Source organism: Coturnix japonica, chromosome 24, assembly GCF_001577835.2.
Source record: "Coturnix japonica isolate 7356 chromosome 24, Coturnix japonica 2.1, whole genome shotgun sequence".
Lineage (NCBI taxonomy): Eukaryota > Metazoa > Chordata > Aves > Galliformes > Phasianidae > Coturnix > Coturnix japonica.
Genome location: NC_029539.1, coordinates 5,050,923 through 5,070,068, shown reverse-complemented (window position 1 = coordinate 5,070,068; position 19,146 = coordinate 5,050,923). Strand labels below are relative to the sequence as shown.

General features: G+C 45.4%; 1 protein-coding gene across 13 annotated transcripts in view; it reads left to right on the top strand.

Moving 5' to 3' along the window:
- The window catches only part of NCAM1 (neural cell adhesion molecule 1), a 74,281-nt gene that overhangs the window by 50,073 nt on the left and 5,062 nt on the right, over positions 1 to 19,146 (top strand). For 4 of the 13 annotated variants that reach the window (XM_015884026.2, XM_015884027.2, XM_015884028.2 and 1 more), the window contains 6 exons: positions 1,169 to 1,171; positions 6,429 to 6,553; positions 7,258 to 7,438; positions 16,195 to 16,402; positions 16,589 to 16,705; positions 17,914 to 18,696. In XM_015884026.2, coding sequence (XP_015739512.1) covers positions 1,169 to 1,171; positions 6,429 to 6,553; positions 7,258 to 7,438; positions 16,195 to 16,402; positions 16,589 to 16,705; positions 17,914 to 18,696 — 1,417 coding nt within the window. Of the gene's footprint in view, positions 1 to 1,168; positions 1,172 to 6,428; positions 6,554 to 7,257; positions 7,439 to 10,495; positions 13,720 to 16,194; positions 16,403 to 16,588; positions 16,706 to 17,913; positions 18,697 to 19,146 lie in introns of those variants that run through there. The other 9 variants (XM_015884032.2, XM_015884031.2, XM_015884033.2 and 6 more) reach the window with 4 other exon arrangements.

Here is a 19,146-nt window from a genome sequence, read left to right as displayed (position 1 = left end):
ATCAAAGGTGTGTCTGTGAATATGACCTTAAAGAGAACAACCCGTTTGTTTGCATGGCTTGGGTTAGAAATGGCCCATGACCTCTAAATGAGAAATAATAAAAGCATGAAGTGTGTGATTATTTTTGTGTTTGGGGAGGAGGGAGAGTTAGTTTAGAACTGCCAAAGGAAGCTTTAAAATGGAAGGAAGTGTTATATATGATTGGCACACTGCATGGGCTTACACATAACGTGATGTGTACTTTTAGCTGCTGGTGACCACCATGAACACTCTTCTAATTTCCATGGATTCAGTAAGACAAACTGTAACTCCTGGCATGTCTGAGGTGACAGAGGTTCTGCATACAGTCTTTGGGGTTTCTCATCTCAGTGAGCAGTCACTGCCATCCTCATGCTGTCATAGTCAACTTCCAGTGCACCACACTTTGTTCCTCCCTTGCAGAGAAGACCCTTGCACACCTGAGCTCGTCAGTGGAAATCACTGCACATAATTCACCAGTGTTCTTGAATGTGTTGGATGGAGCCTGTGTGCTTTGAGCAAAAGCTCTGTCCTTGGCAATGTATATGTGTTGTAGGTTTTCCTTTTTCAGTTACTGCCGTTAATGAATAGGAAGACCTTTCTTTCTGCAGAAGGGAGAACACATCAATGTGAAATGCCAAGTTTTGTCTCCACTGAACTGCGTGGGCTGTGATTTTGACCATTTCACCTCTGATGCCTGGACTGCTTCTGAATAACAGTGTGTTCCCTTTTTCTTTCCAACAGTCTTGTGGATTCCTTCAGCTGTCCAAGTTCTGGGGCACAGTCCTTCTCTTGAATAACTTTTGTTCCTTCCCTGACCTGGTATTAATGAGCAGTGACACAGCTGTGCCTAACGTTCCCAGGGTCATAACCCAGCGCTTTAATATTCTTATGTTTCCAGGCGATGTGACTGTTTCCCCGCTGTTTCTGATATATACTGGCTAATTCAGTTTCTGTTTTATTTAGTCTGTAATTCTGTTGTTGATTTTTTTTCCCCTTGCCCATTGTTTACATCAGTTTTTTAATTTTTTTTTGTATTTTCCATGTGACCTCCTCCACTTTCCTTTCAACCAATCATGTGCGTGCGTATCATGTGCCTTTGTCATGTGGCTTGCATGGTGCTGATGATGTCGTCCTCGCTGGTGAACAGAAGGTAAAACACTTTGTTCTGACTGGTTGCCTAGATTTGGGGGGAGGATGCCCTCTGGTCACTGGCCAGGGTCCTCCAAATTCCATGGCTCCAACATTGTTCTGCAGCCTTTTGGAGAGGTTGCTCAGCACTGTCTGCATGTGAAGAACTAAACTTTAGTTCAAGGAACAGAATTACTGAGGTTAGAAAAGACCTCTAAGATCACCCAGTCCAGCCACCCACCAATACTGCCCACTGACCGTGTCCCTCCGTGCCACATCTCCACAGTTCTGGAGCACCTCCAGGGATGGTGACCCCCCCCACCCTTCTGAGCAGCCTGTCCGCTGCCCCGTCACTCCTGGAGAGCTTTTTCCTCATACCCAACCCAAACCTTCCCTGGCACAACTTGGGGCCATCTGAGGGAGGAAGAAAAGAAAAGGCAAAACCCAATGGGTCAGTCATTTGCTTCTTTCCCTGTCAGAATTACTGCCTGCATCCAAGTAGTGCTCAAAAACTATGTCTGCCATTAGTACCAATGGCTAAAAGCCTTTTGCATCTTATGGGAACAGCGTCCCAACTACAGGCTATTGGGGTAATTGTGGGGTAAAGTGTTCAGATGATGCACATCACCTTATTTCTTGTTGTTGAGCAGTACTTTAACACTCTGTGTATGTCTATATGCATACATTCATGCTGTCCATGTTTAGTAGCTTATCCAAAGGATTAGACAGTCCTTATCTCTGAAATTTGCTTTTTGGTAAACGTGTCACGTTATGATTTAAGAAATAAATTTATCAAGCACAAAACTCAACCACAGCCAGTGCAGGAGATACATTTTTTTGTGTAAATATATAGGCACACACAGAGTAGGTGACAGGAGCTACACTTAGCAGTAAATACGTGAGATGTACTTTTCTTGGCAGAGCAGCTCTCCCTTCCCACACGATGTCTTAAAGCCAGGCAGAGGAATTAATCCAGGTCTTAGCTCCTTTAACAGGAGCGGTTACAGTAGCTGCGGATTTCCATGAAATCAGGAAGCAAATGATTGACCCTTGCAGCTCATGGAGGTGAAATTAGTCTCTAAAACATGATAGCAAAAATATTTCCTGGAACGGTGTATTCGAAAACTTCACTTAATGCTTTATGTATTGTCTAAAGAGAGGAGGGGAATCCCTGCTTTCCCGCTGCCCCCATTAATAAATCATTTTGAAATCTGGGGAGCAAATGGATTTTGGTTCTGTTTTTCCCTCAGTCAGTGATTTTTGAAGTGCCTGATTGTCATGGACCACCACCTGGCCAGGGTTTGAGCAGGGATTTGCCAGGAAAACTTAACTAACACCAGTAACCTTCCTGCCTGACTGCATGCACAGAAGCAGACCGACCCTCTTCCAGGTTTTCTTCCCTCTCTAGGTGAAATCCTGGAGGGCTGAAGACGTGGTTGTCTCGTTTTTGCATGTTACGTTTTTTTGTTCCTTATTTCTTGCTGTTGATACTCATTTCTCTCATGTACATTCTGAAGACTTCTACCTGCTCTTTCTCACCCTGGTGTATTTATCGTGGAGACTTCAATAGCTGTGATGTGTTCGTTAGCTTCAAGTTGTGACGCCGTAGATCACAATCTAATCCCATTTACACAGCAGTTAGAAATGCACAGATCAGCTTGTTTTCTTTGCGTGTTGCAGAAATAACCGCAGACAGTTTGCAACTGTATTCTCTGAGCAAAGCAAGGAAGAAGGATTGTCCTTAAATCCTGGACAAGGATTTAAGCTCCAGTGCTGCGGTTGTCTGGTAACCAGTTTGACCTGCTTTTCAGTAGCTGGGCAGAATGACCACGTTTGTGAGAGAAGAGAGGTGGTGAGAGGCTCAGTGTAAATGGGAGCCCCCCCCAAGCATGTCGCACACCTTTATGATGCACTTTTGTTTTTCAGCCCCTTTTCCTGTAGGAAGGATGCATGTCCTGTGAGCATGAGTTCCTTCTCTAACCTTCAGCTGGCAGCTTTTTCTCTTCAGCTACTGACACTGACTCACTTTAGAGATGCTGACTCTGCTGGACTAAACTCCTCCCACTAAACTTCTTCCTCCTCTGTTTGAAACCACACACTAACCCACTTTTAATTTTTCAGCCCTGTATCTGTATTGTATCTTCCTGATAGAGATCAATTAAATCCTGTGTATTTAAGGAGAATATTTGTTACCAGGTTTTGCACTGCTGCAGCTGTGTGTTCCAGCAGTTAGGAATGCTCCATATTCTCCTTTTAGAAGGGAATTTTCCTGAAGCAGAAATGCACTTAAGCAATGGGGAAAAGAAGGAATCAGGAGCTAGAAGTCATACAGCTCACAGTGAGGGAAGATTTCAGCAGTGAAAGTAGTCAGTGCATGGAATGGCTGCATGTGAACTGCAGCAGCAGCATCTCAAAGTTTCAGACCTTTGTATCAGCAATGAGCATCTTTTTAAGGGATATTTATTCCCAGTTTAGTCTTGGTACTCAATCACTGAGAAAAAAATCTAGCCTTGTTAGATAAGAGGTTGGATTATTTAAGTACAGCATTCCCTTCTCACTTCAACATCTGTTTACCTATTAATAATTTTCTCTCTGAGTTAAAGATGGGAATGAGTACCAAGGAGATGCTGATCTTACACTGTCATGTTATCAGTGAAGTCATTTATCAAGTCTGTCAAAGTAGAAACCAAGCACTGCTGCTCATGAATGTTTCAGCCCATCAGGTGGCTCGGTGCCTAGCAGAACAATGGCCTGAGTGCTACTGGGATTCAGTTCCTTGCTTGGGGAAAACGTTGAGCAGGACATTGGTTGGGGATTACTCCAGTAGCAGCTTCTTCAACTCAGAATTGAAAATCAGTAACCTTGGCAACAATCTTTTCTTTCATGATTGGGGGAAGAAAGGTGGTTGTTGGGTTAATCTGGTGTTTTTATCATCTGGTATTTCAGTATGTCTGGGTAAGGTACCTCTGCTTATCCAGAACTCACTTGCGCACATTTGATTTCCAGTCTGTAATGCATTCCCTGCTTTCATGGTTCATAACTCCTGGAGAAGCATGGGCTGGGAAGAGATTCTCAAATACACAGCCTCAGTAAACTCACAGGAAAGACAAAAGCCCCCAGCTTGGTACAGTAGATGGCAGATGTGGTCATCGCTTACTGATGAAAAAGCATTCCATCCTTATGGCCTTAAGAAAAGTAACTACTCTGTGAAACATCAGTGTGTAACTCTTGGAGGATTGTTCTGGCCAGATGAATGCTGCCCATGCGTTCCATCAGCAGCTGAATGCATATCCAGGCAGAATGGATTTAGAATCGGGGATGCTTGTTGGGCTGAAAGGCTTCTGCATTCCCGTAGCTGCTGTTACTGGGCAGTGTTGATCTCAGTGCACGTACTGCCTTACTGTGTCCTTTCCTTTTTAGTGTCACAGCAGAACAGTGTTTGAGAAGCCTTATTCCAGACAATGGGCTGAGCTTTAACATCATGGTGTGATTTTGGTGGTTGTGGTCAGGCTCTGAAGCTGCAGGCGTAACTGTTTCAGACTTTGGGTGTTGTTCTCTGTGGGATACATCCAGAACTGGTCCATCTCTTAATTGTGTATTTCACTGCACTCAAGGGTGTCTGTCAGCACCTGCTTAAGGGAAACATTGTCCAGATCACAAGTGGCTCTGCAGGTAAAGACAGAGGTGATTTGTCAGAGCCATAAATCACCTTGAGTTAGGATGTCAAAGTGCGGGCTCATTCACAGACCTGTACAGAGGTTTGTGCTCTCTGTATTTGAATCTAAAACACACTCAGATAAACAAATAGCTTTTGAAGTGCCTGAAGTCTGTTTGGCAAAGCAGAGGTGCAGGAGGTTTGTTAGGTTGGGATTTATTTTGTTTTTCACTTTTTAACATTCAGCCACTTTAATTGATAGATGAAATAGTCTGAGGATTACGAGCCTGTAATGAGAACAGCCAGCAGAGTGCAGTTAATCTTAAGAGTTGGTTGGCAGTGCCAACTGCAGGTGATTTGAAAGCTTTAATTTACAAATAATTGCCTTGTTGGTTTTGCTCAAATTACCCGTAAAGAAATGAAGCAGATCAGCCTTCAGAGAATAACAGCTGAAAGGGTCAAAGGTTCCTAAAGAGTTTTAAGCCCAGAGCTCGTGGCTGAAGCAGTGGGACTGCATCATGGAGCACAGTCAGAATGTACTGCAAAGCAACCCAGCAAGCTTCAGCAAGATTTACTATTATTATTTCCTGTCAAATCTTACTGGATTTCAGTGGCGTTTGAGCTTGTGGGATACTTTGGAGCTGTAGAAATAATAGCTCCAAGTCCAACCTCAAGTGGGATTGGCATAGGGAACCCATGGCTTCATCTTGCTTGGAATGGAGCAAAGCAGGCATCCAAGAGCTGATAAAGTTAAGCAGAATCTGAGCTCCTGGAGTCTCTGTCATTTCTTAAGAGACCTGCGCTCTTTTCTCAGTTCTTTTGCTGATTAGATGCATATGTTGTGGTTGTTTGGTGGGTTTCCTTTTCCACAGAAGCAAACCAATAGGTGGCTGTCCTGCAGGCTGTATGTGAAGGTTATGGGCAGCCTGGTGAGGAAAGGGCAGTTGGAGGCATGGTGTGAAAAGGGTATGGATGTAAATCAGCGTGCCCTGAAGAGGAAAAGGGAAACCAATTTCCTGCTGATTTCAGGGGTGCAAATTTAAGAAGGATGGCTTATTATTTTAAATGTGGTTATCACAGAGTGATGAAATGGGTCTCATTCTCTCCAGCCCATATTCATTCCCATTAGGTAAACCAGTGAAAACATGTGTTGCACTTGTATTGTTTTTTACACCCATTTAAGTGACCACAGCAGTGAGTCCATGGTCCAGGGACTATAAAACCAGTGCAAACACAGGTGAGCATGACAAGGACGTCACTTGTCAGTGATGCATCTTACATCCACATTGCCTTAAATCCTGCCTGTTTGCTGTATGCTCTAACTCAACTTCCAGATGACTCAGACCAGTATTTTTGAACAGAAACAGTGAGGAACTGGGTTTTGCTCCAGGGTATTCTCATGGAATAGTGGTGTCTTTTTCACTTAACTTCTGACTCTGTTCAGGCATATGCAGAACTGATAAATTACATCAGTGAAAGTGAACTACCAAATGCCATCAGAGCTTGGGTCTTGCGGATGTGTCTGAGTAAGGCCAATGCAAGTGAAGTATTGTTCTGATTTTGAGGACTTTTTTTCCTAATGATTTCTCTTTTACAATTAAGCATAAATGCACCATTGTTTCAGGGGAACCCAGTGCACCCAAACTGGAAGGGCAGATGGGAGAAGACGGAAATTCCATCAAAGTGAACGTTATCAAGCAGGATGATGGTGGCTCCCCAATCAGGCATTACCTGATCAAATACAAAGCTGTAAGTATGATCAGTGCCCAAACCTTGTCTGTCTGTGGCCTGTTCAGTACTCAGGTACTACTGTGCAAGCAGCTACCTTGGCAGTCAGCTCTGAAGCTGAGATGTTGTGGGTGCCCCATCCCTGCAGGCACTCAGGGCCAGGTAGGGTGGAGCCCTGGGCTGCCTGAGCTGGTGGGGGCAGCCCTGCCCATGGCAGAGGGGTTGGAACTGGGTGATCTTCAAGGTCCCGTCCAACCTGAGCAGTTCTGTTGTCTTGCAGGTAGATCTATACAGAATATCAACAGAATAACAGTGCTTAAGCTGTAAATTCCAACAGAAACTAAACTGCTTTGTTAGCCTACCCCACTATGCCTTTGTCTCAAGGTACTTTGGAAGTAGGTTTTTCAAATTAGTATAGGCAAAATGAACATCTGCATTCCGTGAAACGAGTGGGAGTCATCAAGTTGCTGGTTGCATACCCCTTTGAAAATCTTCCTTGAACAGAGCAGAACAATCCTGATAAGCTGGGCCAAATACAAGGTCGGGGTAGATCTGTCCTGCAGAAGATATAACTTCACTCTCTAAGGGGTGTAAGAATGCTCTTAATGTAGAACCCTTCCTGCTTTTCCCTTTGTTAGTCAGCTGTTACCCTGCTCTCAGAGCAGACGTTGCTAACATTGTGCCATTTGTTTTGCATCCCCACCTGCCACATCGTTGTCATGCAGAAACATTCCTCAGAATGGAAACCAGAGATCAGACTGCCTTCTGGCAGCGACCACGTCATGCTCAAGTCTCTGGACTGGAATGCAGAGTACGAGGTTTATGTGATAGCTGAAAACCAGCAGGGGAAGTCCAAACCCGCTCACTATGCTTTCCGGACATCTGCTCAGCCTACTGTCATCCCAGGTATGGCAATCATAAGCTTTACCATTGTTTTCTGCTTCCAATTAATGCAACAGTGCTGCATCCTTTAATGTGCCTGAGTAACCCTGACAACTTGCTTGCTTAAAGCCATTATCATAATTGGTTACCCATCTAAAGCTTGATTTTTGCCACGTACATACCTGCAGTGTAGCCCACGTTATGGTATGTACAGCATTAGCAGTACACTGATAGGAATGTGACATGACAAAGCTGTCTGACTGCTTGCAGGGAATGTTGGCTTTAGCATCAGGGTAACAGCATTGCCACGTGTGAAAAGCAGTGGACAGGAAAGGCTTTCTGAAACCAGAAAGTAAGATTCACAGCTTAAAGTAAAGCAAAGGAGACCACTTACATCTCCGGTGCAATGCTTTTCACAATTCAGATTTACCTTCCAGACCTGCTTTGTGCTTGCTTACTGCCCATTTGTCCATCCAGTTCAGCCTTTGGAGGAAAAAGACACGAGGAGTTTGCTAACAGTCATGAAGGGGGAGAGGGAAAATCTTTCTCTAAAGAGTTTTTATTAAATAAAATGGAGATTTAAAAAGATGTAATTTTAAAGTAGCGTTGTTTTCTTGTCTGGCAGGGAGTTAGAGAATGGTAACCAAAGTGCAAAAGAATGCTGTTGGAAACTTGTTTCAGACAGACTTCTCAAAATGTGAGGTAAAAACATAAATGCTATGAGAAACAGGCAGGCACTATGAGCTGAGGTGCCAGCAATCCTGCAGTTTGCTGGCAGGCATTAGAAAGAAAGGCAGTGTTTATTGCTATGCAGGTGTAGTTTTGAACCATTTAATAACAAACCCCTAACCTGAGGGATGGAATTGCTGGACCAGCTGTAAATTAAAGCTCAGACTGGCTGGAGGCAGGAGGGCACACTGTGGGTCAGGTCCTCAGTGCACAGACCGACTGAAGCAGCTCTGTGCCCAGATTGGTGCTGACAGTCCATGCTGCAGGGAGTGATTGGGTTGTATTCTGTCCTCCAGTTTCTTAGCTCAGTCTCATGGTTTTGCTCAGAATTATCAAAGTTTTCATCAGTCTTCCCTTTGCATTGAGAATTCAGTCCTTAATCCTCCGTTCCCCTGTCCTGTCTGAGAGCTGGTGCAGTTTGTGTGCTTAACCTCCACTCGATCAAGCCAGATAGCGTTGTTGAGCATCCAAATGAGTGTCCTGGATGGCTGGGGCTAGAAGATGTGTACAGCAACAAGCATATGGATGGGAAGGGGGAGAGAATGGGGCAAAAGAAAGACTGGGAAGTCTGAACAAGACTGCAGTTTGCATTGGAATGACACTCCGTAACTCATTAAGCAACTTACCCTCTGATTCTCATTTTCAGCAGCACTACTACTACTTACTGCACTCACATATTTGAAGGACAACTGTGACTAATGAGGCAGGGGAAGGTGGGGATAATTTGGCAAAGAGTGCCTTAACTTCAGGCCAGAACAGTAAGACGCAGATTGGAAGCAGCAGACAGAGCATTCCTTTACTGCCGTGCATCTCCTCAGGGAAAAGCTCCAAGAACTGATAAGCAGGTTTTGTTTCTTCCCCACCGCAGTGTTGCCTCTCTGTGCTGGTGCTCTCTGTCTTTGTTACACAGTCGTAGGGTGCCAGGAGGTACCCGGGACAGCTGGGATGTCCTGCATAGGGCATTAGCAATCTTTAAGAACTCTGTTTCCTTTGGAATACACAGTTCGTGCTGCAGTCCATGGCAAAGGGAAAAGCAATAATCTCAGATTCCACTGAGCCCTTTAAATGCAACAGAAACATGAGAAAGGACTCCTAAAAAGAAGGGGGATTTTTTAAATGTCCACTTTGTTTTCATGGGTGCATTTTGCTCGGCCTCTCGGGAATTACTCCTCACTTTATCTGGTATGAAGCAGGTCAGGATCTCAGCTAGTTCCTTCCAGTGTTGCACTTAGAAATGTTGAAAGCTCTTTGAAAAATGGTTGTTTTCACTCTGCAAGCTTGCTGCAGGATTGACACAGCAAGTGAATGCAGATGTTTCTTGGGAAGAACGTGCCTTGGTTGAGGAGCAAGTAGGGCATTGTGCAAGGAAGTGGCTGCTGCTGCCTGTGCTGCATTGGTGACCTGTCTCTCTAGCTTGCTTCATTTTGTGCAGACCTTTGGCTTTTATTGGGCCTTTCAAGGTACTTCCAGATGCTTTGGTTCCCTGAGCTTTCTCAACTAATCATGTTCAACGAAGAACTTCCAGAGGGCAGCCTAGATTTCTCTGACATGTAGTCAGAGTGCTCTGTTGACATGAAGGCTGCTACACGAAATTGCAGTGGCGAAGAGGCTCTGTGCATTACTTTGCTTCATCGCCTCCATAGAGTTTTCACAGTGTCCTGGAAGGGTGATGAAAATCTCATTGCATTAGATCAGTTCACGGGCAACTAGAAGGCTGAATGGAAAAGCCAGCTGTGCTCCTGGGCCTCCCATCTGCAGAGGTTTTACTCACCCAGATGTGTAATGTGAACCCCAGGAAGGATGTGGGCAGGCAGGCGGATCGTTTGTTTGCTGCAGAAGAGCCAGTGTTTTTGTTTTTCTTTGGAAAAGGCCGTGTTGTCCTTTCAAATATCAGACAGGCTTCTTCTTGTGTTGATCGCTGTGCCTTCTGTTCCATCATTTTGAATCTCATTTGCTTGCTAACCCCTTAACCCCTGCCTTGAACTCTGCTCTGCGGCCTTGGACTTTGCTGAGCTTCTGAACCTGGCCCTTTTGTCGCTGTGAATGTGCTGGTGCTATTTTCTAACCTTTAGCCATTTTAGTTTACTTAATTAAATAAACCTTTGATTCTTATGTTTTCTATATTTATGACCTAATTTTTTTTTATCTATTTTTTCTCTGTCTCTCTTTTTTTCTTTCTTTCTTCCTCATCCTTTCTTCCCTCCCCTTCTCCCCTTGTTCCTTTCCTATGTCTGTCGTCATACATGTCACCTTGGATCTCACGGGAAACATCCACGCTTGCCACATGCACCAAATTTGCTTTTTAAACAACCATATTTTCCCCTCCTGGGAACCATTGTCTGGCACCTGCAGCGACCTTGGGAAGTCCATCAACGTCGTCCTCCTTTGTTTCATTGCTTCTTTCTGCAGTGACTCTGCTTTTGCTCTGTTAGAAACTTACAATAAAGCAATATTTGCTTGAAGAGCCCTGGGTCCTGCCGAGGTGTTGAAAGCAGATAACTTTGATACAGAGGATCCCGTCAGTTCAGGAATGGGGGGGGAGAAAAGAATTGTGTCATTTGAACAAGTTAATATTTTGTAACGAGGAGAAAAGGTTTAAACCAAGTGTTTTGTCTTTAACAACTTTTGTTACTTGTAATGAATTTGCCCTTTTTAATGAATGTAAAGGAAGAATTTTTTGCTTGCTCGCTTTTTTCATCGTAGGAGAGTATTGAAAGCCTTTTAAAAAGGTTCCCCATGCACACATGCACATAAAAGCCCCAAATGGATCTTTGCTGATTTGCTGACATATCTGGTGCTGATCACCACTGGGTTGAGTTTCTGAAGCCCTGCCCACATATGTCAGCCAGGAGAGTGAAAACAGGGAAGCAAACTTGCCAGAGAGAATCCTATTGAGCACCCATACTCCTCTGTGGGCTTTTGTGAGTGGGTTCCAATGTCTGGCTGTTAGGTTGTCCCAGTGTGGTGGTGTGAATATGTTTCTTTATTTCTCCTTTCATGTGGTTGATCCTTTGGGACTTCATCAGCCTCTGTGTGCAGTCAGATATCCCATGACCCGTAGTGGATCTGGGGCATCGTCCAGCCCAAGATTTGCAATGGATGCTTGTCTAACATTGCTTGGTTCTCTACTACCATACTATCAACTTCAAAGAGAGGTCTCTCTTCTTGCCATTTTAACAGAGAAGATTAGCTTGAATCAAATGACCTGATGGTCTAAATTGTTATTACTACTGATCTTTAATCATATTTGTGGTTAACTGTGCATGTGACACTGTCAGACAGGATTAATCCTTGGTGTAAATATAATGCAGCTTTGTTACTGAGCTCTGTGTATTGCATTTCGTTGAACAAATTGCAGGTTATCTTCTTTTATTTTTCCTTTTTTTTCCTTTTTCCCCTCAAAAAGAAAAGAGAACAAAACTGTGTGCACCGGATGGGCTGTCTTTTGTGGGGGGAAATCCATTTGGTTCTGTTGCTCTTCTAAAACTGGGTGTCTCCATCCACTTGGGTCTCTTTTTCTCTGTAAGGGGGTCTGGAGTGGAAAGGAATGGAATTGCTGGCACAGTTATTGAGCTATCAATAACTATCAGCGTTGTGCAGAATGAGATTCATCTTTCTACCCAAATGGGACAAAGCACAAACCCTGCTGCCATCGTCAGCCTTCTCTATCTGTGCATTTTATGTTCTGCACATCAGACGCTGCTCTGTTTATTCAGTTGATAATTTGTGAACTTCTCCATCTACATTATAAATGGAAACCTTTTGCAGGTGTTGCACTCAAACCATGTGGATTTATATTTATTTTTACCAAACCAAACAGCTAAAGCCGCGCTCTCACCTCCAGTGATCTGGAACACAGCAAATTTGTTTGGCTTTCTGCATTTACACTTCAGTGTAGTGGAAGTACTCGTAATCCTAAAAAGCTGTGTGAATTTCCCATAGCTGAGGTTATTAAAGTCAGCCATAGATCTAATAGCAGCTTGTAGGCACAGGTTGAGGCATAGGTGAGGTTGAGCACCCAGCTCTGGAGTATTAAAACCAACGTGCCAAAGCTATTACTTTCTGGTCATAACTGGTGGATGAGTTGAGAGCAGCCCCGCTGGGAGCCATTCTTTCTCCAGGCCTGTGGGGATGCATTACTTTCCCATGGGCTGCTACCTGCAGAGACTAAGCAAAGCCTGGGTCACTTACATGATGAAAGCTGTATTAAATGGTTCCCCTACTCAACTGAAAGCAGGAGTCCAGTCAACATGGAATATATATAAAAAGTGAGTCCCCATGTTTGGAAAAATAAAGAGCATAAGTGGTATTTTCACTGCCTGTTTACATGGGTTTGTAAATGTTAGATTTCAGATACATGTATTAGATCCTTGATCTCTGGCAGTCAACACTGGACAAGATCCTGGGCCTTATTCTTGATGTCAGTAAAATCTAAAAAGCTTGCAGAAAAGTGAGTGCCCTTTTTCTGTACTCAGAGCTGAGACAGATTCACAGCTGGAACCTGAAAAGGCTCAAACACTCAGATTTTCAGCACACACAACTTGGCACGTATGTGTTCTGTGGGAATGTCATACCTCCGGGAAGGCTGGGATCTGGGTCCTCTAGAAGAGATGATTCCGTGTGCAATGAACTGCAGAGCTGTGCAGGATCTCTCCTGACCCCTGGGATGCCAGCAGCTCTGTTCTTAGTTTGTCAATCAGTCTCTGCATTCAGAGATACCTGATGAAGCATTCCTTCAGCTGCATGTCAAATGGGAGAGACCATAGGAGGGAACGACCTCAGGTTGTGCCAGGGGAGGTTCAGGCTGGATATTAGGAAAGACTTCTCCAGAAGAGTGGCCATTGGCACAGGCTGCCCAGGGAGTCAGTCATAGGGAAATACAGAGGTGGTGCTTAGAGCCAACCGCTGGAGGAGCCAACATGTTGGTGACAGTCTGAAGAGTTCAGCTGTGTTTCTGAAAGTATCTCTTGCCTTGCTGATGTGAAAGGAGTGCTTTCAACAGACCACTGGGCATTTCTGCTTCACAGTAGTTAAGGTTAAAGCAAGCAAGTTGGGCCTGATTCCATGTGGAAACGCACATTGCTGTCATGGAATAGAGGGTTACTTGCATTCTGCATTTCTCCCCTGTGAGTTGTGCAGGGTGTTTGACAGTGTTAATGTAAGTTGTACAGGTGCTCACAATGGCTGTCAGAGAGATAAAACTGCTTCCAAACGTGATACACACAGACATAGAAGAACCTGCTGCTGTAATTTGAAGTGGAATGGCACATGTTGTTCAGAACACCACCCATCTGTTCCTTCCATTCCTGCTTTCTGTTATTAATCCGAAGTAGAGGAAGGTGAACATTCAGACAGTCCTTTCAGCAGTAGCACTAAATAACCTCCATATCATTCCTCCTTAGAAAGTAAAGCAAATATGTTCGATCAGATGGGTGGAGGAAGGTATGACATTTTGCTTTCGTGTGGAGATTTCTGTTACAATTTCATACCTTATTTCTGGCCTGAACTCATCCACCTCCTGTTTCCAGCTTTTGGAATTTGTTGTATCTTTGCTCAAATAAAGTGCCTTTATTGTATGTACTGTTCTGCTGCATGTAGGTATTTCTAGGGCTGCAATGACCTAATCCATCCCTGCACATTTATTTGGTTATGTTACACTGTGTTTCCCAAGTCAGTTTTTGTGTTGTTTCAATTCTTCAGACCAGGCTGTGGTGTTTCCCGGTGTAACCTTCTTCCTCAGCGCTGTTTCTAGGCAGTATCTCTGTGTGGTGCTTCCCATGGGGCCCTCCAGCAGCTGCCAAGGAGCTCATTCCCTGGGAGATGTTGTAGATGAGAGAAGTTTGACACAGCTTTAGTTTTTCCTCCAGGAGCTGCTGTGATCTGTGTTAACTATTACATCATCTATCCAAGAATCCTCAATACATCAGGAGACAGAAAATGTGTACCCTCCTCCCTCCCATCATACATTGGAGGCTGATGAATTCGGTACTAGCACAGCTTGATGCAAGGTGTTGGCAGGGGCTGCAGCACAGACATTCTGCCAAGCACTTGCTGGACTTGTTCTCCAGATGTCACAGCTGGGAGCCTCAGAGTGACCTTCAGATAAAGGGAAATTCAGAAGGAGAAACAAAACTCCTTGTCTCAAAATGAAACATTTACCTCCCTCACGCTAAGGATGTTCTGTCTCATGTATTTAATCTTGTCACGTGCTACAGTCAGCATGGATCAGCTGCAGAGGCCAAGGGCTGCTTTATGGGGCTTCCCAGCAAAGAGATTCCAAGTGTGTGGGGTCTGTGACATCTGACGGTAAAAAGAAAGAAGTAGCAGAAATGAAAAGAATTGCATCTTAGTGGGAGAGCAGTGCAAGGCTCCTGAGGACAACCACAAACATGCTCATCCTTCTCAGCTGTCGCAGTAAACATGAGTGACAAGCTCTATCCAATGCACAGCCCTTGCTGAGCATGCAGGCTCCGGCTGAGAAGCGGAGCATGGGATGGCTGCAACCTGCTGGTCTGAGCTGTGACAGACCTCTGATGGATGCTGAACTGTTTGGGCTCAGCAGAGCGCTCTCCCTGAAGAGCAGCAGCTTGGGAAGAACTATTCTGAACCAAATGAGGGGGACCAACAGTGGGTTGTGTTTAGGGCGTAGGAGCTGGAGGCTGGGAAGCCACAGCTGATGGCTTTCAAAAAGTTTCCTTAGCCAAGGAATCACTTCTTGCTCAAATTACACAGTCTTAGTCCTGTCAGCCCGGTACACTCCAACCCTTGTCAGCCTTTCTGCAAATAACATAGAGGGTTTTAGGTGATATCATAGGAATTACTAAGCAGCTCAGCCCAAGCAGTCCTGTCGATATCCTTTCTTTAATACGTGTCAGTGAAGATCTCAGAGTAGGACAGGCAGTGTTAGTGCTGCTTGGTGTGCAGAGCACCTGCCCTGATGGTGCCTCATGTCCGGACTCAAGGGCTCACTCACTGCCCTGCTGCACTGCCTTGGCTGTTGTAAATTTGGAGGCCGATCTTACTTGTGCAAGTGTCTCACCTTTGTATTCAAATTCTGAAATCAACAAAGATTGTAAGTTTCAGAGAGCAGCATGAATTTGGGTCCAATTCTATACTGCAATGCATGTGAACATATATTTCTTGCCTGTGGATTTTACTGCTTATTGCCTGGCTGCTGCCTTAAAATCACTGTCGGTTTCATTAGTACAACTCCTGCTGCCGTGAACAGCGCCCTGTGTTGGATCGAAAGACACCAATGGAAGAAGTTGTCAGACCTTCCCAGCCTGTGCTGGTTGGAGGAAGGCTGAAGGACCTCGGCAAGTTGGTTCCTCCAGCAATTTCCTTTGCCTCCTAGAGCGAGTCCTGGCTTTGCTGCATGCCTCACCCGCATCCCCAGATGCTGGGAGATGCTGATCTGTCCCTGCCAGAGGCCGCTCTTTGTCTCTTTCATACTTCTAAAAGTTGATGGCAAAGCTCATGAGTCCCTGTTCTCAAAAGGGTTTGCTTGGGAGCAGCTTTGCAAGACCCCTGTAAGAGCAGAGCTTGTCAGCTTCTTGAAGCGGGCTCATTTGCACCATACAAGGGGCTAATCAACATTCAGGCCCCTCTGGTGTTTCCCAGCATTCAGTGTCCCACCAGGGAGCGTCATGCTACAGAGCTTCACTTCCAGCCATGGTGCTTGTCCTGGTTCTAGGCTGGCAGCATCAGAGTCACTGTGTGTCCTTTGGGACAGTGGTGAAGGACAACAGGAACCATTCAGAGTTCCAGCTGTGTATACATTACAATGGAAAAGTTTTCCATGTTCTGCTTTCCCTGTCCTTAGGCCAATAGAAACTGCCAGGGCCCTGTCAGGTCCCAACAAACCTGTCCTTTCAGGTAGGTTGTCCTGCACGTCTGTAAGATAAAGTACTGATTATTACACATGGCTGCTGGAGAAAAAGTGCATGTTTTGTGAGTTTCCCATGCTTGCAACCTATAGCTGTGCCTGAGCCATAGGTATCCCCAGCTCACCTTCTAACTACACTGCTTTTCTTCTGTTTTGGTCTCTAAAGCCAGCACTAGCCCTACATCAGGCCTGGGGACTGCTGCCATTGTAGGCATCCTCATTGTTATCTTTGTGCTGCTCCTGGTGGCTGTGGATGTCACCTGCTACTTCCTGAACAAATGTGGCCTGCTGATGTGCATTGCTGTCAACTTATGTGGCAAGTCTGGACCAGGAGCCAAGGGCAAAGACGTGGAGGAGGGCAAAGCTGCCTTCTCGTGAGTATCATCATCACTTCTGCTCATTCTGTTGGGGGTGACAAAAAGGAATCTGTTGTCCAGCGCAGTTTATTTCTCACAGTCACCATCAGTATTTGAAGCGTGTCTTTGCAGGAGGATACCCAGTGTGAACTGTAACCAATCTCTCTGTAATCTCTGTGATTCTAATTAATTCTCTTGTTACAGGAAAGATGAGTCCAAGGAGCCTATTGTGGAAGTGCGGACTGAAGAGGAGCGGACCCCCAACCACGATGGGGGAAAACACACAGAGCCCAACGAGACCACCCCGCTGACAGAGCCAGAGTATGTTGCTATTCATCGATCTTAGCACACAGTCTTTACAGAACCCTCATTTGCTTTAGTTGCTGATCACTCATGCACGTGCCATAGGGCAGGAAGAGAGGAAGAAAGCTGAAATCTTCATATTTGGCTTCTGACATAGCAGGGAGAAAATGCTTCCTCTCTTTCCTGTCCAACTCCCACCTGTTTTGATGGCGTTTGCAGTGGGGCCCGCTGGTAAAATGGCTCTGCTGGAAGTTTCTGTGAGGTGAGAAAAGAAAGGAGGCTGCATCCACAAGCACAATGAAATGCAGAAGCAAAGCACTATAGAGTAGCTGAGATCTGTATGCTTGTGATTTTCTTGCCTTGTCTTACTGAAATTTTATCTTGGTTACCTTTCTTTACAAAGGTTTCTATTAGTTCATAAGCCTGAGGTGGTGTTGTCAGGCATGCTGGCTTCTATTTGAGTAAACCAATTGTTTTTTCCAGCCTCTCATCCATGTACTTCTTAAGCAATCAGTGCTATATCATGGCTGCAGAAGCGTAATTACACTGTCAGGCGTTGTCCTAAAGCAACCCCTATTTCAGCTAGAACAGTAGGCAGAGATTAATCTAGTCAGAAGGGTGGAAATCATCGCCTCTAAGTTGCATGCGTGTATATATATTATGTGTGTGTATATGAGGGCAAGAATTAAATGACTCGTGGTTTGATGGAGGTCTTAGACTTGTTGGTAAAAGCACAGGGCTGAGACAAGAGACTGAATTCAGGAGTCCTGCACTGGGATGTTGTTGCATGGCTACAGATGGCACAAGGCTGCAAGCTCTGGGAATCGGTAGAATGCTTCCTTGTCAAGTAGGTGTAAGAGGATGAGAAGGAAGTTAGCCTAAGAGAGAAGACTCTGCAAGTCAACAGGGTTACGTTTGACCAAGACCTGAAGCATAATCTGTGTGAGCAAGCCACTCCTGAAGGTTGTGTCCTCTCTGCTCTTCCTTCTCTTCCTAGTTGTCCTTCGATCACCCTGCCAGCCCTTGATGCCCTTTGTGTATTTCATCTCTGAAAGCTTTCTCTTTTTCTGCCTCCACGCTGTGTTTGTGTTGTAACACCACTCCATGCTGCTGCTGCTGTGCCATCCACCTGCCTTCTCATGCTTACACTCTGCTTCCCTTTCCCCATGCTGTCGTTTATGGGCTTCATTGTCTCTATTTCTCTTCTACTCCTGTCCTCTTCACAGGCATACGGCTGATACCGCAGCTACTGTTGAGGACATGCTGCCTTCTGTAACCACGGGCACCACTAACTCTGACACTATCACTGAAACTTTTGCCACTGCTCAGAACAGCCCCACCAGTGAGACCACCACCCTGACCTCCAGTATTGCCCCACCGGCCACGGCCATTCCTGATTCAAACGCCATGTCGCCTGGCCAGGCTACTCCAGCCAAAGCGGGAGCTGCCCCAGTCTCTCCACCGCCACCCTCCTCTACACCCAAAGTGGCCCCCCTTGTTGATCTCAGCGATACCCCAAGCTCTGCTCCAGCTACTAACAATTTGTCTTCAAGTGTCCTGTCCAACCAAGGTGCAGTGCTGAGCCCCAGCACTGTTGCTAACGTGGCCGAAACCTCCAAAGCAGCAGCTGGTAACAAGTCAGCTGCCCCAGCCCCTCCAAACCTCACTAGCCCTCCAGCTCCATCAGAGCCCAAGCAGGAGGTCTCAAGCACCAAGAGCCCCGAGAAAGAAGCTGCGCAGGCCAGTACAGTGAAGAGCCCAACAGAGACAGCCAAGAACCCAAGCAATCCGAAGAGTGAGGCTGCTTCAGGCGGCACCACAAACCCCTCCCAGAATGAGGACTTTAAAATGGACGAAGGGACCTTCAAGACACCAGACATTGATCTTGCAAAGGATGTTTTTGCAGCTCTTGGCACTACTACTCCCGCCAGTGTGGCTAGCGGGCAAGCTCGTGAGCTTGCTTCTTCCACTGCAGACAGCTCTGTACCTGCTGCACCTGCAAAGACCGAGTATGGCTGCCTTTAATCTTCTGTTGGTTGTGTGCTGTGTCTCTTGTGCACTGGTGCTTGTGCTGTGTTCTTGTTGGGTGTTCTCTGAACTAATCTCATTGTTTCCGTAGCAAACTAACTCACCAGTGAACTAACTAAGCAGGGCTTGGCTTTAAAGGTCCAGGAGGAAAGCAGGAATAGGGCAGAAAAGACAAATGTAGGAATTTCTCATGAATGTGTGATTCTTTGATACTTTTTTTTTGGCAGCTTTGTCTATCGTAGATTATTCTTTCCTAAAAGAGATGAGAAAGTTTGGTTTGGTGCAGAGGAAGTGCTGTCCTCAGAGACAATGAGTTCCTGCAGTTCAGTGAGCACAGGCACCCAAATTCCATTTCCCAGCAGGTCAGTGGGTCTATTCAGAACTCCTGTCTGCATAAGACAGGGCAGAAACTAGAGCTGTGTGAAAGAGTA